The sequence below is a fragment of the Zophobas morio genome, unplaced genomic scaffold (assembly GCF_036711695.1).
Source record: "Zophobas morio isolate AGI-343-1 ecotype UQ-CSIRO unplaced genomic scaffold, CSIRO_AGI_Zmor_V1 ptg000044l, whole genome shotgun sequence".
Lineage (NCBI taxonomy): Eukaryota > Metazoa > Arthropoda > Insecta > Coleoptera > Tenebrionidae > Zophobas > Zophobas morio.
This window is the reverse complement of record NW_026972149.1, coordinates 5,774,134-5,791,511: the sequence shown is the minus strand read 5'-3', so window position 1 is coordinate 5,791,511 and position 17,378 is coordinate 5,774,134. Positions and strand designations below refer to the sequence as shown.

Genomic DNA, 17,378 nt, shown 5'->3' with positions numbered 1-17,378 from the left:
ATAAGTTCTAATTATTTTCTAATGGATTTATGCGGAATAATGACAGTAGTAACAATAAATACTACGTTTTAACTTATCGCCGAATGTGAAAGTACCGCATTTCATGTACCTACATACTTACATATTCAAAACAACAGACATGTAAATTAATTATAAGATATATTTCCATAACGGCAGTTAGACAAGCGTTTCGCGGTTGCTTAACAATACGTGTTAAAATAATGGATTTTGGCACGATCCAGTCGATAAATACCAAAACAAAAAGCAAATTTGCGTACATTTTACTGTATGATCATATCAAATAAGTCAGTTCACGGTTACAGGTTTTGTACTTATGTTATACTCCTTATTTCATCCAACTGGTTTGTTTTTTTTTAATCCCACGTTCATTTCGCGACAGCCAACACATGGCTCGTTTATTAACCATATTGTTTGAAATTCTTTGTTTTCGACGTTTTCCTCAAACACGAAATTTTCTCTCGTCGCTCAAAAATCAACATTGGATAATGACTCATGTAGCAATGAAGATTTACTCAGCAAATTGTAAGAATTGTAGGTAATGTACGTAGGCGACCTTCTTTTCCTGACCTCGGACTGATCTGTTTTGTTTTTGTTAATTTTAATCGACACGAGAATATTTTCTATTTCACGCCCCACACTTCCAAGAAGTATGGTGCCTATTTCGGTGCGCATCATCTAGTAGGAAATTTCTCTAGATTTTGGATTGCATAATTGCGATGCGGAGTCTAAAGTCGGTTTGATCGAAATAAGCACGGTATCTGTTTTACTATCTTAAAATAAAACTCGTCACATTTATAGATTTAAGATAAATGATTAAATCTTAAACATGATACCGAGCTGTGTTGCAAAATTATAGGCGCATTTATAAAAGTGAGTAGACTTTTACCTTTAATCTTTATCCTTACACTGGTCACTGTTCTCTGCGCTCGTGAATCAACTAACCCCTATTAATTTTTTTAATGCATGTAGATAACATTAATTATGACACATACAATGATTGTGTCTAATTATCATAATTAACAACACAGAAACGATCGACCCTATAGATGTTTTGCGACCAACAGTTGTTCAACATTTATTCACCATCTAGGATGTCTACAATACTCGGCTTCTTATTTTTCTATGATTCCATGAAGCTTTCTAATTCTATGAGTAAATTTTCAGACCGTTTAATGTCGGATTCTTGTTACAGAAGTTGAAATTAGTGCAGAGATTAATTTTCAGAAAAACGAGAGTCCATTAAAGCGTTTTTCAAATTTAATGGAAGATAACTCCAGAACGGTTTAGGACTCCACCTTGCAGTTTACACTCCCTATATTTTATAACGCTTAATGTTTGTAGTTTTTCCTAAACTCTTAAAAATACGTAAATATTTCCAATGATTAACAACAAATGTAGTAGTTTAATGATGTATTTTTAATAAAAATACTAAAAACCTGCAAAAACAATGTTACCTGATGAGGTTCTTGTTCAAAATTGAACAATTTTTTTAATTAAAATTAAAAATTCATTATCATTAATTAATTGCAGTATTTTAAATATTGGTATATCGTAGATACCAAAATGGGTGTACAATGTACACCGCATACTTAGTTATATATTTATTATATTATAGTGCTTGTTAATATTTTGTGTAATGATAGTAATAATAGTGTAATGAGGCTCGAGCAATAACAAGATCAATCGAAAATTCTTTTTTTTGTAGGTGCAGGTGTGCGCGTAGCGCACTCTAAAAAATCCCGGGGCAGGTAATAAATTTGCCGGGCGATTTATCCGCGCCGCGCGTCCGTACGATTTGAAGAATTTTTTTATAAAATCTCAAGCTAATCTAATCACGAGACCGCTTTTCTCTCGAAAGCTGCACCGCCATAAGATGGAGTTGCGCAGAGATCGGATAGGCCAAGCCGGGACCGAGAACAGTTCTTTAGAACAGTTCATAACACACTCCATGCAATCGAATACCGTTCATGCAATGAACCCAAACGTTTCGCTTCACAGAAAGGCAACACAGTGTTTATACCCAAACAACCTAGCCAAGGTCGTTCAATAAATTTATTTATTTGTGGGCATCTATGCCGCGTTTTCGTTAAAGTTAAAGTATTTTCGGGTCGACAATTCGATCAGTGAGTGCGATTTGTGTTTAAAATGGACATTTTTAGTGATATTTGCAGATTTATAAACAGATTTTTGATGTGATGGAAAGTTGGACGATGTTTTGCCGCTCTCCCCTCTGTACTGACCTGTCTACTCGGCTATGTTCATAGAAAATCACACTTGTAAGTCCTTTTTAAACACTTAAGTGGGTTTTCTTTAATCTAGTTTGGCGTGGACTTAATTTATGATTAGGCCGCCGAAGCACAACTGTGTTGTTCAACTTGTTGCTATTATCCCGGCGGATTGACCAATGGCTAATGTTTATTCATTGAAAATTGCGATACTTAAGTCAAAAGTGCTTTTTACTCAAAAAGTGACTTAATTCGTCGCGTTACTTTGTAGTGTCACTTTTTTACTTCTTGTATAAGCATAGATGAGTATAGCGGTATCTAAATTCCAACATTCCCTATAAAGCGATTTATGCCGTAATTCATTTTTTTTTCTTTTTGGATTTGTGGCAATTCCTCAGGCTAATTTATCGCTGGGATGACAACGCAAAATTTTTTTCTTCAGATGATCCACTTGCAAATGTAGGCAAATTGAGGACCCCAGCGGCAATGAACTTTTCGTTTCCTAGTCAAAAAATAAACAAAACGAAGATTTTAAAATTTAAATAGACCACAAGGTCACTCTAGAAAATACTAGCTGAAAAGTGGGTACACGAAACAAGTTTGCCACAAAACGAATTTTAATTTTAAAGTTGCGTGACGATAATAACAACTAAAGCCACATTAACTCAGAAAAATACGCCGGTGATAATGAGCCCGACTCGAAAAACACAAAATCATGTATATGATACAGCGCGTTTTGCGTTATCTTATATAACGTGTCGTCGCTATCACTAAATCTAAATTAAATTTACACCGAGAATTTATATGTAGCACAAAAAATGTAAGTACAACAATAAGGCGTTAACGAGCCGTTGCGCCATTAGCGAGACGCGGTCTTATCCTCCAGAATTGCACTTTACGAGGGGTTACTCAAGGCGCACCTTTAGGACCATTATTGTTCGCTTGTTATCCGCAGACGGCATGGCAACTCGTATGAGTTAAGATAAGGCGTTTGTAACAAATAGGTGCTATTATCACGTCCGCAGTATGCGTGGCGACGCGTTATACAATCAAAATTGATTTTTCGACCTACCAATTTGGGGGCGTAAATAATACAGGCGCTTTTCTGGTCCCTGTCAGTATCCTCTTTTCCCAGTTTTAAATTTTTGATTATGGTGCGACGGTGTTGCGGACAATTCAATAAGTAATGGGTGTCAATCAAAGTAATTGCCAAACAAGCAGAGAGATTTTCAAGTTATTGTTACGACACATTTTGAGTTTTGAACTTAAATATTAAGACATTCACTGTAAAATGTGTTATTAGCGCAGTCATCTTTATGTATGGTCGCAGTAGGACATCACTCTATAGGAATATTTTAATAAAATAAAAGACACGCATGTATGCTATGTGAAATTATATACTCGTTTCCTAGTGACTGACCACGTCAAGAGTTTATTAAAACCAAATTGATATTGATACAATCTCGTTAAAATACATTACGAGCGATCAGCTGGCTGCACGTAGTCTCTCCAACTCCTTGACCATTTGAAATTTTTCTTCGTTCGTTGTCAGTCGCTGATAATAAGTTATTAATTTGCAGATGTTCACTTCAAAGTAAGTCGTTATCTTGTTTTCAACGTTTGCCCTTCCACTGTATTTACAATCAACGTTTCCGTGTTCTTTTGATTCCAAACCGACTCGCAGCAAACTTTCTTCAAAACCAACAAAGTAATACGGCCTTCATTCCAATGATTGATTATGACAGCGCATTTTATCAGTCGAACTTCTAGACGGAGTAGGCCCTGATCTATTTAACCGCGGAATTTTTCAAAATCAAACCCAACAAAGACAAATGCGCTTTTAATGGTTCAAATCAGTTTACACGAGTGTTTGCGTGAGTAATTGTTACAACACATCATTCAATAGAAATATCTGCCTTCAATAAAGAGTTAATTGCGTATTGCTGAGAAGTCAATGCATTAAGTATTCCCTGGGTCAGAAGGTCGTAGTCTCCTCGTACAGATAATCCATTTTCACACCACAAAAATCGACTTTTCGCTTCTCAACCAAACATATGTTTATGCCGTCAACCATACAAGTCGTTCGAAAAGTTAACAAGTGAAGTGTCTGCTTAATTTATTCGCGTTGACAGCCGTTTCAAAATTGGGACGCTTAAGTGCATTTAAAGTGTAATTTTATATGTCTGGGGCAAAGTTAATGTGCCAAGTACCTCGCGCTGACAGTCACGAAAGCCTTGTATACATTATCGGGGTTGAACACTCCCCGAGTCCCACAAGGCTCACCTGCTGGACCTTTGCCATAAACTTAATTGAGTCGAATCCTGTTAATTCTTCTGCGTTTCGTGGATTTTCTGAGACGCAGAACCGTCGAGGACACCGGAGTAAACAATTCCAAAAGCAAACGTTAATTAAGATGCCTAAATCGGCGAGCTTTTCATTGGTAATGAGCTGTAAAATTAGACACGAGAAGCTTAATACGGATTTTTCGTAAATTTGATGTTATCGTTGTTTACGTTGTTGTTAATGGTAATGTTTTCAATTTTTCGCCCAGTAATTCGCTGCTTTACAAATTTGAGATCGCTATCTACACACTCAATTAATTCGCCACAAAAACAATTTCAAGCGTCATAATCAAATAGCCGGTTAGAATCTGGCAAAAACAGGACGTTGTAATTAGCGTAATTAGTTGATTAATGTGGAGCATGAATTGTTTGCGTTTTTGTACCAAGTAGAGTATATTTGTTTACTCAGAATTGCCAAAAAACTATATAGATATATGTGATCATTATTAAATAAACGAATTACCACTATATCTTGTTTGATCAAATGAAGAAACCATGTCTGGATTTGATGACATACAAATTACGTCATGTTCTCTAATAATAAATAAATATTTTAGTAGATGAGAAACCTATTTCAGCCTCGAACAGAAGGCAATCAGTAGAACGACCACTGGAATTATTAAATAGCAACGGTAGCTCTTTATCGAATTAGCCAGTTTATCTAATTAAATTATTTTGTGTTGCCAACTTGAAGACACGACTTGCCAACGGTAGTTCAAATCATTTCATGTGATAGCAACCGACTTTCAAAATTCCCCATTGTAACCGTGCCTGTTGCAAGAAACAAGTGCCCGTCAACCGTCTGTTCTTGTTAACTTAACTGTGTAAACGAGGTTTTTGGTAATATTGGTGACGTCACTGAGGTGTCAAAGGTAGTGCGACCGCTCAAAACACACAAACCACGTTTGTAAATGACACACAAAAGTACCACTGAAAGTTTGACAACACTACGTTTGACATTTTAATGACACTATTGACGTTCGTAAACTGTCAAGCCTTCGTTTCGAATATTTACGAAGGGCACCCTTTTAGTGTGCTCATAAACAATGATTTTCGACATTTTGACGTTATTGTGACAGCTTTGAGAGACTACATGACAAGTAATGCTGCCAACACCACCTACTTCAAATTCCGGAATGGGTTGCAATTCAAATTTTCTAGAGTAAATTTTATTGCGGATTTATCGTCTTCGTAACTTAGAACTGCCATAAATAACCCTTGAAACGAGTTCTTGGCGGAAGCATCAGTTTTTCGGTGCTCATCAATGAAGGTTTTAAATTCATTGTGCGAGGAATAAAATGCAGCCAAGAACCGTCGTCGAAATTCTGTCCACTATAATGCCTTCCGCAACGCCCAAGTACAATTAAAATCGCTAAAAAAGGCCGGTTCTTCCTGGAGTGGCGTGTAGTAAAGCTAATAAATCTGACGGCGGGTATGGTACTTTGCCAATTTGAATTCCACCAATACCAAGGTTAAGTAATGAAGGTTTTACGTTGTCTTTTTTTATAATCGACCCTGTGCAAGAATCGTATTCTTGCTACCGTCCGCATTGTATCCTTGCACCCACTTATTGTTTGTCAGAAAAACGAGCAAAAAGGAAACGAGTAAATGCAGGTTAAAGCGAACAACTGTTCTTTGTGTTTCCTTGGATTTTTTACAAGTTTTGAGACAAAGACAAGCCGATGCTATTTGCATAGTCACACTCATCTCTTGCAAAGTAAAGAGCGCACCCATCTCTACTTTTACTAGTTTTTGTTACATATAAATTAGACAACCTTGCCAAGGAAATCGTAATGGTGACTCGGTTGCATTTACGGCCGTTTTTATGTATACAATCAAATACACATTACCTCGTGGCGTACAAATTGCTTTAATAGTCGTACATGCACCAAAGCGGAGGTATATTAAGATCAAATTAATTTAGCACCTTTCAGCGAGATTATTACGGCATAAATTATTTTCAGTCGATAATGCACAATTAGGTGTAGACGCAACCACGTTCGTGCAGAGAAACGCGACCGGTGTAGTACCAGGAAATGCGATCCGCGCTTAAAATCCAGCTATAGTGTTGTAATTAAGCGACGGCACAAAGGCTCTTTTGTGGTGCACTTGGGTGGTTAAATTAGGATCTGGGTAGGCATTGTAAAATTCTACAACTATAGACGACGATTCGAATCCGGAAGGTCTGGCCAATTAGTTTTGGTTTTTTCGACAACCGCACTGTCGGTTCCCAAAAAACAAATTCGTAGTAATCGATAAATAAACATCGCCCACTTCGTACGAAAGAAACAAGATTACTTTTATGGAAAACAACGTTATGTAAATTTGACGATATTTCTTAATGGAAGTATACGTTTCGAAACGAATCCGTCCTGAAACTCGATATTTTCTCCAGAGGTGTCGTCGGGACCAAAGCGCTTTCCAAACGGACGCCTATGTTATGTTATAAGTTATAAGTTATAAGTTATAATGGTGCCGACATGATCACTATAATCTGTTTACCTATTCGCACGCTCATCAAGGAACTTACAATCACGTTTCAACTTATTCCTGGGGCACTGTTGCGTATGACGTAAGTTCGCGATTGTTTCCCCCACGAATGATATAATAATTATAAATATTAGTTACTACTATAAATTAAAGTAAGTATGTCGAAATGATATGCACGAGGCGCCTATGCTGATTTTGTAATCCACCTTGGACAGCCGTTTTTGGATCAGGCGCTTATTTATACACCCGTGAAGATTATACAGGTACTTGCCTTTACGGATTTAAACTCCGCCGAGATATATTAAAATTATTGACGACGTACGGTCACGTACATTTTAACAACAAATGCAAATTTTCAGAAACGTATTGAGGTCGATACACCCAAAAAAAGCGCGTGGGAAGCACAGGTAGCAAATTATTTAATATCTCCGATAATATCCTTATTCTATCCATTTATTTATTACACGCGATTATGCTTATCTTCTCCGCGTCCTCGATTTTTATTTAAAAAGGTCGAACTTAACACCATCCAATAAGTATGATTGTGTAAATCGGCGATCATCAGATAACATTATTGCCAAAATGGATTACATCAAGATAACAAAATTATCTTCAATTAATTTGTTTGTTTTTAAAGCGAAATACGTGATCTCTTGCTCGTAACGTTTATGACTTTTATGCAGATTTCCTCGCCGTTGCAAATAATGTCGAAATGAGATAAGATCACCACATTCGTGCTAAAACGGAGACAATCTGACCAACACTTGAAAATTTTTAAAACTAAGAACGATTTTGTCGGTCCGAATTTCTGCTTATTTGTTTTCGTGATTTAATTTTTTCTCTTCCGCGAATTGAGATTTGTGAAACCACACGGTAATTAGTTGTGATTTTCTCTGTTCTAGGAACATATTTAACAAAAGTTGATTGCTTGTAACAGTTGTCAAGAAACGAAATAAAAAAACGTGAGTCACGCACCAATCAAAAATTAATACACCTAATTATATATTTGAGTATATAAAATTATAACTGGCATTCTAAAATTACAAACCGCTATCAACAAAAAACGGCAGTTTTAATCATTCTGTCATATTACTAATGTTCAAGTCGGCTCTAAATTTTCAATTATTAAAATCCGACGTCCAATATTTCACGAAAGAGAAAACTGGAGGACGTGATGCTGGAAAGATTGTCGTATTTGCTTAACGAGCCAAAAGTACACCTGTACAGTACACAAATCAAGAGAGTGATTTTTATCAAGCAGAGAGTATACACATGAGACTAGTCCACGCGATAAGAAATTTGTGCTTTATTGACAATACTCTAATCCTCCACACGTTTCGTAACGCTGATTGTCACTTTACAATACATCAAACCTAAAACCACCAGCATTTAATTTATAGTAATGCCACATAAATAATACCAACAAAATTTCAAAATCGTACCACGTTGAGAAATCGTGTCCAATTTCAAGTGCAAGGGTGTCTTCGGTACCTACAACTGACGTAGCACGCAAACAAACGTACGTACGGCTAAACCAAATATTTTCTTACTGCAGCGACTGTTAAGTTTTGTCGACTCCAAATACACTTTATCCTTGAAGCTTTGTTCGCCAAGTGTACAAAATACTCATAAAATGGTCAATAAATATTTGCGTCCTGCAAAGCAAAAGCGCATTGTTACTAAATTACTAGTTTCTCGTCACGTACAATTTGTATTTTTTTTCCAGAGTATGCGCAAGAATGGTGCCATATGGAATTTTTACATTTTTATTTTGTCTATGTCTTCTGGTAACACTGACCACACCGGTGGAACATGACTCCAGATACATCTCGTTTCAAGGTAAGTGTTGAACCTCCGGAAGGTGCAAAAAACAGTGTTGTAAAACTCGGAAAATCTAAATACTGATAAAATAAAGAAAACGTACGGAACTGTAAATAGAACACTTTAAGTTTATTTCCAACGCTTATAATTTGTTTATTTTCTGATAACAATTAATCCTGAACAGGTAAGAGTTATAAATGTTTACTCGAGAAAAACACGGTTTGTTTAGTTGCCACATTTAAAAAATATTTGTACATTACAAATGCACCATGTTCCTGTTTTTCGAAAAGCCTCATGAATACAATAAATCATCGTTATCAGATATTAGAAACGACGGTTAAATGTTTAAAACGGTCGTTACAACATTACTTCCTTATTAACATTAAGATTGTAAAAATTACACAAGCTTACTTCCTTTTAGATTTACAACAATCGCTAAAGCAGTTTTCACAAGATGAAGTGATTTCGTACTCGCAAATGCTATTTGATGTGGCAAGGAATCAAGTGTTAGTGGGAGCTAGGTAAGCCAATAGGAGTTCCGACTTACTTACATTGAGTACAAGTGTTACCAAAATTCCTCAAGCTATTAACTTTCCTTCCATTCGTTCTATCAAAAATTTATCGTATGGTAACAATATAATGAATTCCGAGTCTTGTAATTAGGTCTTTGCTAACGACTGTTTGAAGCCATGAATCAATATAATGAACACCAATTCAATATATCGATTCTCTGTTAATTGTTTGTAATCGGTAAATCAGTTAATCATTCCCAATCTAAATAATTAATCTGTTACTAAAAGTACAACAAAACAAAACGTGATCTGCCTGCCGGTCGTAGACGGTACGGTAGAACGTAAGCGGTAGTAAAATTTTGTATGCACAAAGAACGCGTTTACACTTTTCCGTCGCATGACATTCTAGTGATTTTAATAACTCATTTAATCGATAAACGATCTACGTTGGTTAATTAAACCCGATGCATAAATTGTTGGTTGTTTTTTCCTTGTAGATCTATCTGCACTCTGTATGTACTTTCGCAAACACAACAATATCAAATGTCTATAGTGATGCAAGCGATATCTCGGCTTCTTTAACTTTTTTCCTACGCCGGAAATGCAGATATCAGTCCTGTAAATAATTCCATGATAGTAGGTATCGATTGCGTGAGAAAACAAGAATCGGGTCTCAAATTTTCTTTTTTGCAAACGGAGTCGCTTTTGTTCCACAGTCACAATGAAACAATGTCGAATCTCCTGGAATTCTTAAAGCTAGCACTGTTTTATTCGTACGGTTAAACCGGCATGCATAATCAGTATAAATCTTGGGGTAATAAAATCCGTGAACCTGATGGATGATTGCTTGGAGGATCCATAAACACATAAAATTAATTTACTCTTGTAACTAATAACTCTTTACAACTTTTTAATTCGTCTTAGCCTTTTCATGACGAGCGGTTGTATTCTTTTATAGAGACGTCTTACTTCGGCTCTCTTTGAGGAACTTGGAGCTCTTAGAATCAGCAGAATGGCCTACATCGAACGAAAAGAGAACCCAATGCATAAATAAAGGCCAGTCGGACGAATTCTGTCACAACTACATCAAAATTCTACTAACTAATGGCAAATTGTTGTTTGCTTGTGGCACTAACGCGTTCTCGCCGCAGTGTTCCTATAGAAAAGTAAACATTCGCTCTACTTTTTTCTTTGTTTAATGTACACATTGCAGATCGAGAATGTGTCAGACGTGATCGAATGGGCCGACGGTTTAGCCAAATGCCCCTACAATCCCAACGCCAACATCACCGGTTTTATGTCAGAACAAGGAGAGTACTACTTCGGCGGCCCCACAGACTTCTCCAGTTCTGATTACGTTATTTCGAAAAACATAGAAGCCGACACTACCATACGAACCAAACAGTACAACAGCTTCTGGTTAAACGATCCGCAATTCGTCGGGTCGTTTGAAACTGAAAATTTTGTTTACTTTTTGTTCAGAGAAGCGGCTGTAGAATATATGAACTGCGGCAAGGTACTGTATATGGTTTTTGCCCCCAGGTGCGTAATGTTTTCTTTGCAGGTTATTTACTCGAGGATAGCAAGAGTGTGCAAGAACGATCCAGGAGGGCACACTATGTTGAAAGATAACTGGACCACTTTTCTCAAAGCGCGCCTTAACTGTTCCGTCAGCGGCGAGTATCCATTTTACTTCGACGAAATCCAAAGTATGTCGTACGTACCTGATGAAAACGTGGTGTACGCGACGTTTACGACCCCGAGTAACAGCATAGCGGGTTCTGCGATTTGTGCGTTTAATTTGTCCGCTATTGAAGCGGCTTTCGCTGGACCTTTCAAGTACCGAGAAAATATGGATAGTGCATGGGGTAAACATTCCATGCAACACCGTGATCATTTCAACTGCATGTCGTCCTCGCGGAGTAGTCATTTATTGGAGACCTCCAAGTACCAGTTGATGGATAGTGCAGTACAAGGTACCACCTTGAATCCGCTGCACATCGCGCACCTGGAAAGGTTCACCCATATAACCATAGATGTTTTACCGACTCGGTTGCACACCAAGGTCCATGTTATCTACGCCGCCACCACTCAAGGTCTGGTCAAGAAGATATCCGTGATCCCTCGGACGCAGGAGACTTGTGTGGTCGAAATCTGGCAGGTAGCACCCGACACGGCCGCCCCCATCCGTAGCATCCAATTCCTCAAAGCCACTAAATCCGTCTACGTGGCCACCGACCACTCCGTCATGAAAATCTCCGCCGACCATTGCAATCGCCACACCTCGCGCAAGAGCTGCCTCAACGCCATGGATCCCTACTGTGGCTGGAACGACCGCAACGAGTCCTGCTCGACCGCTCCGAATGGCGACCCTCTCGACAAGTACTGGGACCAAGCTATCCCTGCGTGTCCTGTGCTTGACGCGCAAATCGACGGCGGTTGGAGCAGTTGGTCGACATGGACGGCGTGCGTGCACCGCGCCGCCCCCGACGCGGAGCCCGCGGACAACTGCATGTGCCAGACCCGCGAATGCAACAACCCGGCGCCTAAAAACGGCGGGCGTCCGTGCTCGGGTCTGGCCATCGCCGTGGCTAACTGCACGGTGCACGGGGGCTGGTCGGACTGGTCCGCGTGGTCGGCGTGCTCTGCGACCTGCGGCACGGCGGTCAAAAGCCGCACTCGCACTTGTAGCAACCCGGCCCCCGCGCACGGAGGCCGGGTATGCGTGGGTCAAGATTTAGCCACTGCGTTCTGCGACGCGGAGATTCCCCCATGCCCGGCGACGCCGCAAGACGGAGGCTGGGGGCCGTGGAGCGACTGGAACGACTGTCCTAGTTCATGTACCGCGGGCTGCAAATCCAGGACAAGGAGATGCGATAGCCCGGTACCCGAAAACGGGGGGCAGTACTGTGTAGGGAACGACGTCGAGTACGTGCATGAGTGCGGAGAGCACAAGAAGGTGCTTAACTCGCCATGGATTAACACGTCGAACTTGACAGGAGAGTACAGTTGGAGGTTCAGGTTAGTGGAAAAAGTACCCGACGACGTACCGTACTCATTTCATTTTTTGTTTTTGTTCAGGTTTACTTGCAAGGCTCCTGCTAAGCAAGGTCTTATGAAAGTGTATCTGAAAGAGGAAGTGTGCATCAATAACAACTGCACTACCTCAAAGGAGAACGAACACCCGCATTGGGGTCCTTGGGGACCGTGGAATTCGTGTTCCGTGCCTTGTGGAGGCGGAGTACAACACAGGAGAAGGGATTGTGAAGGGTTGGGGTGTGGGGGGTCTTCAGAACAAAGTCGGGACTGTAATAAGCACGACTGCCGGGAGGAATGGGGATGTTGGTCTGACTGGTCTCCTTGTAACGTTTCGTGTGGTTGGGGTGTCCGCACCAGACATCGCGTATGTCTAGGGTATAACTGTACTGGTTCCCCGTGGGAAAAAGAATCGTGCGAAAACCGTGAATGTTATTGTAAGTAATACTTAACCTATACGAAATAAGGCTAACTTGATGGTGAATGTTACAGCAACTAGTGGTTGGAGTAATTGGACCGTGTGGTCTTTATGTGATAAAAATAATGAGCAGCACCGGAAACGCCAATGTCGTAAATCCAATCCGAAACCAAATGAGTGTCAAGGTAGCATTGAGGAGACAAGAATGTGTATTCCAGACCAGTTAAATGGTAAGAATCTGTTAATACGGCATTTTTTGTAAATTGTAGCGATATCTTGGAAACCAATTACAACGATGCTAGTTAGCGATTCGGGTTGTTTTGTAAAGTAGCGCATGCGCGTTTTATCACTTGAAAACTGTCAAAAATATCATATTTATTTGTTTTTGTTCTAATTTTCAGATATAAACTCCGCCTCGTCCGACTCGCCAAAGTTGGCATCTCCCGGAGGTGCAGTTCTCTTTTTCTTCGTAGGTGTTATAGCGGGTGGTGCAGTGGGAGCTGCAGCGATGCACGTTTATCACAAAAAGAAGCGCATTCGGATTCCGAGTTCGCCTCATTACATGAGTCCTAAACAAAACCCGTATATAACAATGCCTTTGCAAGAACGGCCTAAAAAGCATAATGCGTCAACGTCGAGCAACATTTTAAACAACGGAACACTTAAGTCAAAATACAGTGATTATGAACCGTCGACACTTAAACGAAACAGTAACGCGTTGAATAATGGACACGTGAAACAGGACTTTCTTGGTGACGATAAGTTTTATTATGACTGACTTTCCTAGTGGAAATTCCGATTGTGATATATATTGTATCAGATTGTACCTGCTGTATAACATATGATTGAGAATTGTGGTGGATCAAGATGGCGTTGGGTATTTGACAGCTGTCAAATAATCATGACTTTGTGATATGAAGTAAAGTGGAAATGTTATTTAATTGTCTAGATCACTTTTTTGGTCATATGTTCATTAATTAAGATATTATGGATAAATATAGAAATGGATTTCGCCATAAGAGTTTTGTAAAATACTAAAAAATTGTACATATCTTTATATTAATGACTCATATTGAGTCACCATTAAACTTTTTTTTATATAAAAAGCGTGTTTTATTTCTAAATCGAAACCAGGGTGTCTTTAAATTAGCACTTTATTTATGACAAAAACTATTCATTTAAGCATATTAACTAGAATAATTTATAAATAGTATATTATACATTATACATGTAACATTCATATACTTTATACCTTAGCTTATTTGCTTGATCATGATCAGTGTGTAAAAGTAACATACTTACAAATAATCACAGACTAAAACGCTTGGTGCTTGTTTGGTAGAATGAAAGCATTGTGCAGTTGCTTCAAAATAATGAACTCCACAACGAAACATTTAAAATCTAATTCCTGTTAAATCAGCACGACTTTTGACTCCACAAACTAAAACAACCTACTCACTTCTTCTTAATCTTTGGAGAAGTTGATTGAAAAACGCTAGAAGCAGACATTAAATTCTCAATATATTGACCCAAAACTTGATTTTCAGATCGTAATTTCAGATTCTCTTCTTTAACACTATCAACTCTTTGAGACAAATCATCAAGAGTATTTTGTAATTCCAAGACTTGAGATATTAGACGCGCTTTTTCTTCTTGCTCGTCAGGACTAGTATCGGGCTCTAAACTATTATGTTGAGGACTGGAACTTCCATTAGTAAAAGTTGATTGGATTGAATCCATGCTTCTACCATGAATCATACTAGATGAATTTCCGTCAGATATAGAATGCTGCTCGGGCTCGTCGTTGATTATTACTAGAAGCCATTAACCTCAATTCATTTGATAAGAAAAATTTAGATCACTCACCTTGAGGGTCATCGTCAGCCAATGGAATATTGTTTATATCGTCTTGAAGCTTAGCGCCCGCCATTTTGTTTTATTTAATTATCCGACTAATTAATTAAACAATTCGTTTACTGAACATCAATTAATTGTTACATTAAATTTTATTCGTGACACATTTGACAGATTTGACAATAACAGCTGCAGAGATACCAACGCAAGCGTTAGGAAAACTCAATACGACTGCAGTGAAATACACACAGTGGTTATCAAAATCGAGAAAAAGGATAGACGCTTGTATACTTTCATCAAGTTACTAATTAGCTTCAATTAGATTTAGCACATTCCGTCAAAAATGACAATTTAACCCAGATTCTCAACCTATTTAATTAAAAACCACTAGTTTACATTTATCAACTCACTACGATCTATATCGTAAACAGGATCACCTCGTATATACAGTTTAGACAGTTGTTTACGGCGTAAAATGCAAATGCGCTACAAATGCATTTAAAACGACGTGGTATTTCATAAAAAGTACTTCCAGGTAGAAAACAACCTGTTTTTAATCGAATAACTAAAATTAAAAGTTGATTTTCAAGCTGTCATAAATTGACATTTAAGTAGATGGCGCAGTCGTCGCGGTGTAGAAATCGGTGTTGATGTTCTGAAATAAAATAAACTAAAACCATGTATATTACGGAAATAGAAAGTAAACAAAGAATTTCAGTTCGTGTGTGTAAATCTTAAAGCTCATCTTTTATCTTCGATAGTTCCACGTAGCGTTCTAACTGTGTGATTTTTTTTGTAATCTAAAGAGTAAGTGTTCTTCATAATAACATAAACACAATTCATGTGGTTAGAATCTGCAACCATTGTTTAGATTTTCCAGACACATGGAAGGTTTTGATGCTATTTATTATGAAGAAGAAGAAGAAAACGTGGAGGAACCTGAACCAGCGGATGTTTCTTTGGTTCCTGATCCTGTCATAATTCGAGGTGCAGGCAACATGACTGTGTATGTAATCTCGCGTGTTATAGATATAAATTGATTGGGTTTTTATAGATTTGGACTGAGTAATCGATTTAGTACTGAGTTCCCTAGCGGGCTGGTATCTCGAGTGGCCCCCGAAGAGTTTAAAGAAACCGTTATGCGTATTAATGCAATCTTGAAAAAGACACTTCCGGTTAATGTGAAGTGGCTTTTTTGTGGTTGCTTATGCTGTTGTTGTACTTTAGGTTGTTCATTGTGGCCTGTTATTTGTCTTAGTAAGAGGGTAAGGTCGTACTTGGTTGTTTAAAAGTGTTTCTATAGTCGGTTGTTTCAGACACAGCATTCCTTAAATAAGCTTCTAGAATGGGAGAATAGTTACCTGTATAATAAGCTGGGGTTGCATTGGCGTTTGACCAAACAACAGTGTGATTCATCATCCATGATGGAGTATGTAATTTTAATAGAGTTTTTACCAAAAATACCTATATATAGACCCGACTAGCACATATTTGGTTACTTTATGTAAATACGTAGCGTTATATATAGTACACAGATAGATTTCATCCGGAATCTCTATTTTACCATTTAATTTTTGTAAATATTGCAATATATGTGATAGTAGGTCATATGAATATTTTGCTTTTCTTAGTACATTGGTCAACAAAATTTATACAATAGTACAAATAAATTTTAATAAGAAATGTTTTAGTTAACTTGAGTGTGAGGTGCTCGATTGATATTTTCCTAATTGATTTAAATTTATTTAATGTATTATCAAATATAGTTGTTGTGTAAATTCGTTATAGGTCAAATTAGTTGCTTATATTATTTGTAATTTAACAATAATTAATTTTTTATAAGTTATGGGTAGGGAATGTTTACAGTTTTAAAGTTGGTTGATCCATTTCTTAATGAGAAATGGTTGATCATATCTATACTTTAAAATTTATTATGAGTTCAGTTGAATGTTAATTTGAAAACTTTATATATAAAATGTAGTTTTTAATAAATTGTTAATAACGTATAAATGTGCTCAATTTAATTTGAATTTATGTAAGTTTTGGTGTTTTTAAAACTCTCTTTGGCTAAACTAACTTACACTTTAAAATCTTGTTGCAAAAATCGTCTTAGCGTTTGTAGTTTTCTTTTCAAATAATTGTAAAATTAAGCGATCTTTTTCTTAAATGGTGTATATCTACTACCTTTATGATGGTAAACCTAATTTAGTTTTGTAAGCTGACGTTTGTATTTTTAGTCATTGTACCTCAATTACAAACGCGACTTTTCCAACAGATCAAATTTAATACGAGTCCGTTAAATTTTAATTAATCAAGCGACAGCTTATGAAAAGAAATGTACTGTGTATGATACAACTTAAACGAATTAAGTAAACATGAAAATTTTTGATATTGATATTTAATTGTTATAGAATAAATGTTTGTTAACGCATATTGGTACGAATTAAGTATATCTCAGATTTGTATTTATAAAAAGCCATATATCCAGAGATGTGTCTAGAGCGCATACAATATCATACGATGTTTTTTCATTTACTTATTTATTTGTAGGTAGATACTGTCAGTGTTAGGTAACTGTATTTTTTCTTCTCAAACTTTAATAAAATTCTAAATGTCTATCAAAAATCGTTTTAATCCATCCTTGCACGTGTTCGAAAAG

General features: G+C 37.5%; 3 protein-coding genes across 7 annotated transcripts; 2 read left to right on the top strand and 1 right to left on the bottom strand.

The window, feature by feature from the left end:
• The first annotated feature begins 1,929 nt into the window (after positions 1–1,929).
• Sema5c (Semaphorin 5c) lies at positions 1,930–13,941 on the top strand. 3 transcript variants are annotated; one of them, XM_064072973.1, is made up of 10 exons: positions 1,930–2,144; positions 2,193–2,297; positions 8,805–8,917; positions 9,321–9,420; positions 10,370–10,577; positions 10,625–10,927; positions 10,976–12,432; positions 12,493–12,884; positions 12,940–13,095; positions 13,267–13,940. In XM_064072973.1, exons 3-10 carry the CDS (start codon positions 8,818–8,820, stop codon positions 13,641–13,643), a joined length of 3,093 nt encoding a protein of 1,030 aa, XP_063929043.1. In that variant the 5' UTR covers positions 1,930–2,144; positions 2,193–2,297; positions 8,805–8,817; the 3' UTR covers positions 13,644–13,940. The 3 variants fall into 3 exon arrangements, with proteins under 3 accessions (XP_063929043.1, XP_063929042.1, XP_063929044.1); XM_064072972.1 differs by having other exon boundaries at positions 1,930–2,297; XM_064072974.1 differs by lacking the exons at positions 1,930–2,144; positions 2,193–2,297 and adding an exon at positions 8,497–8,597 and having other exon boundaries at positions 13,267–13,941.
• Positions 13,942–14,005: 64 nt separating this feature from the next.
• Positions 14,006–15,008, bottom strand: LOC135141359 (short coiled-coil protein homolog). Its single transcript, XM_064072404.1, has 2 exons — positions 14,732–15,008; positions 14,006–14,679 (listed from the first exon to the last, which is right to left on the bottom strand). The coding sequence occupies exons 1-2, from the start codon at positions 14,793–14,795 to the stop codon at positions 14,321–14,323; spliced, it is 423 nt and encodes a 140-aa protein (XP_063928474.1). The 5' UTR covers positions 14,796–15,008; the 3' UTR covers positions 14,006–14,320.
• Positions 15,009–15,155: 147 nt separating this feature from the next.
• Positions 15,156–17,338, top strand: LOC135141358 (cysteine-rich hydrophobic domain-containing protein 2). 3 transcript variants are annotated; one of them, XM_064072402.1, is made up of 4 exons: positions 15,156–15,526; positions 15,571–15,725; positions 15,774–15,984; positions 16,036–17,338. In XM_064072402.1, the coding sequence occupies exons 2-4, from the start codon at positions 15,604–15,606 to the stop codon at positions 16,201–16,203; spliced, it is 501 nt and encodes a 166-aa protein (XP_063928472.1). In that variant the 5' UTR covers positions 15,156–15,526; positions 15,571–15,603; the 3' UTR covers positions 16,204–17,338. The 3 variants fall into 3 exon arrangements, with proteins under 3 accessions (XP_063928472.1, XP_063928473.1, XP_063928471.1); XM_064072403.1 differs by having other exon boundaries at positions 15,157–15,526; positions 15,600–15,725; XM_064072401.1 differs by having other exon boundaries at positions 15,159–15,526; positions 15,591–15,725.
• The last annotated feature ends 40 nt before the right edge of the window (positions 17,339–17,378 follow it).

Excerpts from the sequence above, each read along its gene's own strand:
- LOC135141358 (XM_064072402.1), top strand. The coding sequence starts at position 15,604 with ATGGAAGGTTTTGATGCTATTTATTATGAAGAAGAAGAAGAAAACGTG. Across the intron at positions 15,726-15,773 it reads GGTGCAGGCAACATGACTGT|ATTTGGACTGAGTAATCGAT; the intron begins GTATGTAATCTC and ends GGGTTTTTATAG. Across the intron at positions 15,985-16,035 it reads TTATTTGTCTTAGTAAGAGG|ACACAGCATTCCTTAAATAA; the intron begins GTAAGGTCGTAC and ends CGGTTGTTTCAG.
- Sema5c (XM_064072974.1), top strand. The coding sequence starts at position 8,818 with ATGGTGCCATATGGAATTTTTACATTTTTATTTTGTCTATGTCTTCTG. Across the intron at positions 9,421-10,369 it reads CAAGTGTTAGTGGGAGCTAG|AGACGTCTTACTTCGGCTCT; the intron begins GTAAGCCAATAG and ends ATTCTTTTATAG. Across the intron at positions 10,578-10,624 it reads CGCAGTGTTCCTATAGAAAA|ATCGAGAATGTGTCAGACGT; the intron begins GTAAACATTCGC and ends TACACATTGCAG.
- LOC135141359 (XM_064072404.1), bottom strand. The coding sequence starts at position 14,795 with ATGGCGGGCGCTAAGCTTCAAGACGATATAAACAATATTCCATTGGCT. Across the intron at positions 14,680-14,731 it reads GGCTGACGATGACCCTCAAG|TAATAATCAACGACGAGCCC; the intron begins GTGAGTGATCTA and ends AATGGCTTCTAG.